Raw genomic sequence first — 8,536 nt, forward strand, 5'->3', positions numbered from 1 at the left:
AAAATGGACTAAGTAATATTAGCAATATGTCAAAAATATATTGCTTATATATTAAACAATGTTTAGAAGCTTTTGTTATATTGGGTGGTGAATTTAAAATTAATGCAGAATGTCAAGCAAACATCACTGTTTTAACCCAAGAAATCTGCAAGCGGGTAACAGTCATTAGGGTTATGAAATGAATTGTCAGGCCAATAACAGAATACATGTGCTTTATTGCTTTTTCAGTGGAAGAGACAATGGAGCTTTTAATAAAACCTATGCATCAAAGTTGACATCTGCACTCAAAAAGCCTGATGCGTGTATATGGAGCTTTTGATTAACAAAGAGCAAAAATTGTCTTGTTTTCTATAGTATGAGATGTTAGTGTTGAATTTTTATATGTCCAACAATCACTAAATTAGAGCAGTCTCACACTGAAGTAGCCCTGGCTTCTCTAAAGGGAGTATACACAAACCTGAAATATTGTCTTGAAAATATACCATATTAAAAGTAATAAAACACTTGATAAGAAAGCTTTACACAGAAAAAAAAGTAAATAAATGTACAAACATTGCACATTAAGACATACATTCCCTTCTTCAAGCTTCTCCCTGCTTTTTATATTAATTTATGTTTTTCTTCCGCAGATGGCAATTGGTAGGTTGGGGTTTATGAAAATATTTTTCACATTACAGAATATCAATACTGTATTCACTCTACATCAAACTGTACATTTTTCATTAATCAACCCTGATTAAAAGCTCAATTAAAACTTAATTCAAGTCAAGATTCTTAAATCAATCTTTTGCAATACAGATCTAATTTTATTCTGTATCAAGTCCAGTTATACTCAATCTCCAGTCTTCCTCGCGACGAGACTACAATTTAGTTTTGCTTAATGCTTGCATTAGGTCTACAAGCTAATGTACAGAATGTTGAAGTTAAATACAGTATTTTATGTAGTGAATGAAAGAGGTACGAAACATTTTGCCATAGTTGTTAGTAACAGCTCGCAGTGCACTGGTACACATGTAGTGGAACGGATTTCACTAGACTCCATTCTGCCGTCACTCCTTGGGGACCCGGAAGCCATCTTTCTCCTTACGGAGACTCCTCATGGTTTCAACGGGGTCATTCTGCCCAGCATGCTCTTGCACCGACTTCTCTCTGGAATAGAAAGGAAAGAAGATGTGACTTTAAAATGATTTCACCACACACCGAGTGAGCATTGACGCTTTCATTTCCATGCTAAAATCCTCTTCTTCCCTGCATTCCTCTATGACACAAAGCTCAAGAGGGCACTTGTGGATTGTCTGATGCTCATATTACAGATCAGTGCTGCTTGTGTCCACATGAGCGAATGCTTTTTAAAAATGGCTGACTCATTTGTGTTGTCCTTACTTGACTCTCATAAAGGGGTTGAATTTGAATTCTTCAGCCACAGTGGAGGGGATGGTGGGTTCTCCATTACTGACCTTCTCCTACAGATTTAATAAAAAGCAGATAATCAACTTTCTTGATTCCATTAAAAGATTGCCATGGCTAATCTTAAATTGTTAACGTTCACACACATTAAAAAGGTCCAATGCAGCCGTTTGCATCTCAATTTCAATATAATTTCTTGGTAACAATTAAGTACCTTACTGTGATTTTAATTGACAAAAATGGTCAAAAAGAAACAAAAATAGCTTCTAAACAAAAGGGCAATTTCTAGGACTGACAAGAATTTAGCTAGGACTGTCTGGGAGTGGTCTGAGTGGGGAGGGGAAAACTGAACATTTGCTGTTATTGGAGAGAGGTTTGGAACTCTTTCTTATTGGTCTAACTAATTTACCGCATGGTGATTTCACCATGGAAGGACAAAACTCCATCCTACCCAAAAAAATTCAGACAGTCTTTTCAAACAGCTCTTACACTAAGGGCATTATAATTTTTACAATTTCACAGTATTATTCCAACCTACTAGTGTGAAAATATATATAGAAACACAGGAAAATGTTTGACTGCACTGGGCCTTTAATGAAATAGACAGAATGTATGATGATATACCTTTGCCCATGCTAGTTTTTTCTTGATGACCTCGTTGTCAGGCTCCACATGTCGAGCGAACTTCAGATTGTTGACGGTGTACTCATGACCACAGTAAACACGCTGGAACACAAACACACCATTGTTCCCATCTGCTGCGTGACCAAGCACGTGTGCTGACAAACTCTAGTGTTAATATTGAACACTACAGAGTTTATCAGCACACGTGCTTGGTCACATTTAATGTAATAATAATAACGGACCTTTTCTAAACTATAAGACAGACACTGAATAATGTTAATCCATTAGCGGTCATTACATGTAAAGAAAGTTATCATATATTGAAGTTGGTCATTTTTAACACAAAGTGATAGCGGTATATTTACTGTTTCAGGTGGCAGGCGTCCCAGCACGTCTATCAATGCCCTGTACATCTGTTCAGCTGTACCCTCAAAAAACTTCCCACACCCAGCCACAAACAGCGTGTCCCCTAAACAGGATGATAACAAGGGTCAAATGTCATCCATGAAAATCTGCTGATTTAATAATACATAGATAACTACTGTACAAGTTCAAACAGGTGCCATTAATACAGGTAACGAGTGGAGGACAGAGGAGCCTCTTAAAGAATAAGTTACAGGTCTGTGAGAGCCAGAAAGCTTGCTTGTTTGTAGGTGACCAAATACTTATTTTCCACCATAATTTGCAAATAAATTCATAAAAAATCCTACAATGTGATTTTCTGGATTTTTTTTTCTCAATTTGTCTGTCATAGTTGACGTGTACCTATGATGAAAATTACAGGCCTCTCTCATCTTTTTAAGTGGGAGAACTTGCACAATTGGTGGCTGACTAAATACTTTTTCCCCCCACTGTATATGTTTTGTTCTATGAGAATATCAGTCAGTTACCATGACCTTTATGAATTATGAAGCCTTTGTGCTTGTTTTGATTACTAAATTGGCAGTTGTGTAAAGTACTTAAGTAAAAATACTTGAAAGTACTACTTTTTTTAGGTGTCTGTACTTTACTATTTATATATTTTTGACAACTTCTAATTCACTACATTCCTAAAGAAAAGCATGTACTTTTTACTCCATACATTTTCCCTGGCACCGAGAAGTATTAGTTACATTTTAAATGGTTAGCAGGACAGGAAAATTGTCTAATTTACACACTTATCAAGAGAACATCCCTGGTCATCCCTACTGCCTCTGATCTGGCAGACTCACTAAACACATGCTTCGTTTGTAAATGATGTCTGAGTGTTGGAGCGTGCCCCTGGCTATCCGTAAATTTAAGAAAACGGTGTTGTCTGGTTTGCTTAATATAAGGAATTTGAAATTATTTATACTTTTACTTTTGATACTTAAGTATATTTGATCAATTACATTTACTTTTAATACTTAAGTATATTTAAAACCAAATACTTTTACACAAGTAGGATTTTACTGGGTCATTTTCTATTAAGGTATCTTTACTTTTACTCAAGTATGACAAATCTCCTGAGTGGCGCAGTGGTCTAAGGCTGTGCCACTAGAGATCCTGGTTCGAATCCAGGCTCTGTCGTAGCCAGCCGCGACCGGGAGACCCATGGGGCGGCGCACAATTGGCCCAGCGTCGTCCAGGGTAGGGGAGGGAATGGCCGGCAGGGATGTAGCTCAGTTGGTAGAGCATGGCATTTGCAATGCCAGGGTTGTGGGTTCGATTCCCACGGGGGGCCAGTATGAAAAATATATATAATGTATGCACTCACTAACTAAGTCGCTCTGGATAAGAGCGTCTGCTAAATGACTAAAATGTAAATGGGTATTTTTTCCACCACTGCAAATTGGAAAGATACAGGCAGCTTACCTGTGAAGACAGCTGGAGGCTCAGTGCTGTTGTCTTTGGTCACAAGGTAGCAGATGTGGCCAGTGGTGTGGCATGGCGTAAACAAACACTTGACGGTAAGTGAGCCAACCTGGCAATGAAATAGACAGGTGTTCTGTTTTAGGCCTGTTATGGTTATTACATAGGTTATTCTGCTGGTAGTTACTCAGGTATAAGGCCTTACTTTGAATGTGTTGGAGTGTTTTACTTTCTTAGTGAGGGCATCCACCCGGTCATCTCCTCCGTACACAGTGAGACCAGGCACCAGCCTCACCATCTTCTCATTGCCTCCCGCATGGTCCCTGAGGAGAGAGAGACAACACATGGTACATAGAAATCCTATAATGCCGGTATATCTAATCTCAGTGTTATTGGACTGCTCACAACAGTAATTTCGTTGAGTCATTTGCACTTAGTGATATTCAAAACAATGAGTGACAACTTGATTTACCAATGGTGATGGGTGGTCAGAACGGTCGTAAGTCTCACGCCGTGCTTTCTGATAGCTTCTACAACCTGAAGAGACAATCAAATTATACATTTTATATACATAATTTCCTATTGTTGATCCATCAAAACTAAATTCATTCAAACATTACTTTAATGTTAACTAACACACAGCAGGCTATATTTAATTTCATACCTTCACTGGTTCAACTGGGTCTATGATGGCAGCTTCCTTTGACTCCTCATCAATGAGAAGGTACATATAGTTGTCAGTGAGGGCTGGCAGCAGTTCTATCTTCATGTCGCTCTGCTCCACCAGTAAAGACTTCCTTATCGGGAAATCGGGAGCTTCCTTGTGTAGAAGGGCTGCTTGGACGTGCACAGGGGCTACACAATATTTACAAAGTAGCACATTAGACATGATAGAACTCACTAACCAATTTGTCATCGTAAAATATAAATAGTTGACATAATATTCACCAATCCATTTTCGTGGGAAAATATTTAAACAGTTCATACAGGGTAAACATGTGCTTACAATGTACACTGGGGGCTACGTAGTTCTTGGACAACAGCCAAGTCAAGTTTCGCCATTGTAACCATGTCAGAGAGAGAATGTTGTTGTCAATTTATTCAAGCCGTCATTCACATGAAAGTAAACAAGAAAGCACAAAGCCAAAGTACTATGGAGTAAGATCAGAATAATAAATAACTGGAATCAAATGGTTTGCAAATATTTCGATGCTGCCATTGTATACATATTAACATTGTATACATATCAGTAACTAAGCCTTCAGTTCAGTCTGTGTGTGAGAGAATTTTAATAGAGGCAATGCCAGAAAAGGGGATGGATGATGTAACAGCATCAGGGGCTTGCTAAGCGCTAATCAACACAAGATAGCTAGCTCGGGACAGCTGCTTCAAAGATCTGTGACTGCTTTGACAGTAGCTAGCTAGCATTTGACTATGCTGTGCAAATTACAAATAGGAAAGCTAGCTAACATTACATTAGAGTGTCATCAGTGACAGTTCGTTAATAAACTTGCATGGTTGTTTTGTAGCTGTGGAAAGAAGCTGGAAGATCGGGATGTGAGCGAAACATACCAATTTTATACGTTGCAGCGGCTCCAAGAACGCCAAGAGTGCAGGCACTCGCTACCAGTGACCTGAACAACATAGCAACACTGTAGCTGTTTGCTAAAATCGCAATCGCATGTACAGGAACCAGACAAGTTTGGTTTAAAGAGTTCCGCCTTCTTTTAACGTTGACCTCTACAGATACACCAATCGAATGCGGGGGAGTAGCACGTCAATATCAGCTGATAGGCTGGAGAACGCGAACCCACGGAACCTTACGACGTCATATTTGTATTCAGTTTGTAATATATATGCACTGATTTAGCTTCATTGTAATATTTACATAATGCATTTCCTTCGTATCGAAATATCTCATATTTCTGAATGACTAATTATGCAACACGTCACCTTTTTTGTCCACTCTGGGATACCGTACGTTTTGGTTCGAGGAAGCAGCCGCGGGCAAAGGTCGTTTTGATGGTAAGAACTGCTTCGGAGCAGCTGTAGACTTGACAAGATATCTTTACAATGACTTCACGAAATGTATCTCGGTTTTGGGAGTGGGGAAAGAAAATAATCTGTGTCGGGAGGAACTACCCCGACCATGCAAAGGAGCTGAAGAACGCCGTCCCAACAGAGCCCGTGTTGTTCCTAAAGACGCCATCTGCATATCTGACAGAGGGCTCACCAATCCTCATTCCCAAATACTCCAACAATTTACACCATGAAATCGAGTTGGGGGTGGTCATCGGGAAAGGGGGCACCGCTATTCCCCAATCCTCCGCGATGGAACACGTCGCAGGCTACGCCCTGTGCTTGGACATGACAGCTCGGGACGTCCAGGATGACTGCAAGTCTAAAGGTCTTCCGTGGACTCTGGCCAAAGCGTTCAACACCTCTTGTCCAGTCAGTGAATTCATCCCCAAAGAGCGGATTCCCGACCCGGGGAACGTGAAGATCTGGCTCAAAGTGAACGACCAGATGCGCCAGAATGGCTGCACCTCTCAGATGATATTCTCCATTCCCTTTCTCATCAGCTACATCAGTGAGATCATCACCCTAGAAGAGGGGGATCTGATTCTCACTGGGACCCCCAAGGGTGTATCCGCTGTGCAGGTGCACGATGAACTACATGCTGCAATAGATGATGTTATCAGCATGACTTTTAAAGTTGGCAGACTTTGACAGATCATTAGCAGACACTAATAAAATCGGTATTTTATTGTACATTTCTGTAATTTGCTTTTAATCAGAGCAGAGTGCTGGAAGAAATGTATGGAATTACACCGGAATCATTAGGCAGGCCTATTCCATGCAGTAAATGTATGGCTACACTGATCAACTACATTGTTGTAGTTCTGAAACCAGCAGAGGGCAGTGCTCACTCAAAGATTCATGAGATTGTTCTAAAGATGAATACATATTCTGTCCTCCTACAGAATTACAATGTAGTCTATTACACTAAAACGTGTATTGATTTCACAATGGGAAATATATGATCGATGCAAAACTTGAAGTCTTGAATTCTGGTCCAGTAGATTTCAGACACAGGTGCTGATCTTAACCTTATCCTGACCTATTGTTGTGTTCTGCTCTAGACATTTACATTTTAGTCATTTAGCAGACGCTCTTATCCAGAGCGATTTACAGTTAGTGAGTGCATACATTTTCATACTGGCCCCCCGTGGGAATCAAACCCACAACCCTAGATATCAGCCTCCGTCACAGCACATCACTGTGATCATAATTACAATGTTCGTCTTCAAGATCTTTGGGCATGTGTCTTTTTCTCTTGTTTGTGAGGAACATTGCCCATGGCCTTTTGTACTCTGTCTACTCTACTGGGAATAGGAAAAGAATGCAGGGGATTTTCTCTTACAGGCCCAATCCTCTTCAAAGCCAAATTAGCCTGAAGAAATAGTCACATTAAACATTTACAGCCTGTTAATTTATATTGGCATGCCTTTTATAATCTCAAACATTTCATAGATGAAATGAGTCTCCACTACAGTGTGACAGATGAGTGATGTTTGAGACGTGACTTATTGAGAGAGAGAGTTTAGGGAGGTTTGACTCTTGCGTTGTGGACCTGCTGCAAGTTCTCCTGTTATAACAGTGGAGAGGAGACTGTCTTTTCATCCACTGGCTTTATGAGACAGTATATTACACCCGTGTTTTTTGGAAGTGATCAGAGTATCATACTTCAGGCCTGAGGCATCTCCTTGTCACCCTCCATTTCCACTTGAATCTCTATATTTTTAAGAGGAACAGACTAAAGGGCTTTTCACATTACTGAGCCAAACCGAATCAAACTTATCTGAGCTTTTCTGTACCTAGCTTGCCTGGTTGTGTGTCCACCATAGTGGCTAGTTGATATTGATATCGGAGCCAGCAAAGCTTGGTTCGGGTCGGCACGATAGTGTGAAAATTGTATGATTCCTCTCAACCTGCGACAACTCTCAACTGGAATGTTTCTTGTCATAGGATCAAACAAGCCTTTTTCATTTTGCCTCTTTCCAGGAAAGGACTCCAGATTTTCAGGCTCGTGTAAATTCTGTCTGACTTGATTACAGTCCGTCATTTCTCAGTTTCTCACATCCACTGTCAAATATATCCTCTTATCTGTAACTGGCTCGGGCTGTGTGGCTCAACCGTTGTCCATGATGCCGGTTAATAAGGGTCGTGTGGGTCTGCCGGCTCTGCCCTCTCCGTAACCACATTCTTCCAGGGGTGTTTAACATCTGTTCCAGGTTCAATTACACTTCTCCCACAGGCCTCTCTGCTTTCAGGATCAATCACAGTCTCAGACTGGCTTGTCCCTGGCCTGTCTCTCCCTGTAACCTGAGTCTGTTTGTAGTATACACCATCATCATCATCCCACACCTCAGAGGTATTCTATCACCCAGCCTCACAACTCTATGTCCCAGCAGCCTCCAGGGGACTAGGGGTATGTCCAACGTGTTCATCATCATAGCAACTATGAAAGGTTCAGTTTTTATCTATCTGAGAATCTCAGTGTAGCTGTAACTGGGTGGTCCTCTGTAGCTCAACTGGTAGAGCACGGCGCTTGTAACGCCAAGGTAGTGGGTTCGATCCCCGGGACCACCCATACACAAAAATGTATGCACGC

The 8,536-nt window shown here is 40.7% G+C and overlaps 2 protein-coding genes across 4 annotated transcripts; one reads left to right on the forward strand and one right to left on the reverse strand.

The window, feature by feature from the left end:
• Positions 1-195: 195 nt before the first annotated feature.
• On the reverse strand, positions 196-5,898 carry LOC311104802 (hydroxyacylglutathione hydrolase, mitochondrial). Of its 3 annotated transcripts, none has more exons than XM_084146726.1 (9): positions 5,815-5,898; positions 4,526-4,716; positions 4,334-4,398; positions 4,067-4,184; positions 3,865-3,973; positions 2,397-2,500; positions 2,032-2,133; positions 1,384-1,463; positions 196-1,149 (listed from the first exon to the last, which is right to left on the reverse strand). In XM_084146726.1, the coding sequence occupies exons 2-9, from the start codon at positions 4,628-4,630 to the stop codon at positions 1,050-1,052; spliced, it is 783 nt and encodes a 260-aa protein (XP_084002852.1). In that variant the 5' UTR covers positions 4,631-4,716; positions 5,815-5,898; the 3' UTR covers positions 196-1,049. The 3 variants fall into 3 exon arrangements, with proteins under 3 accessions (XP_084002852.1, XP_084002850.1, XP_084002851.1); XM_084146724.1 differs by lacking the exon at positions 5,815-5,898 and adding an exon at positions 5,434-5,792; XM_084146725.1 differs by lacking the exon at positions 5,815-5,898 and adding an exon at positions 4,868-5,517.
• Positions 5,899-5,934: 36 nt separating this feature from the next.
• Positions 5,935-6,748, forward strand: LOC311104823 (oxaloacetate tautomerase FAHD1, mitochondrial-like; the record flags this gene model as incomplete). Its single annotated transcript, XM_084146750.1, has 1 exon — positions 5,935-6,748. The coding sequence occupies one exon, from the start codon at positions 5,935-5,937 to the stop codon at positions 6,589-6,591; it is 657 nt and encodes a 218-aa protein (XP_084002876.1). The 3' UTR covers positions 6,592-6,748.
• Positions 6,749-8,536: the final 1,788 nt, after the last annotated feature.

Source organism: Coregonus lavaretus (assembly GCF_964263955.1).
Source record: "Coregonus lavaretus genome assembly, chromosome: 2".
NCBI lineage: Eukaryota > Metazoa > Chordata > Actinopteri > Salmoniformes > Salmonidae > Coregonus > Coregonus lavaretus.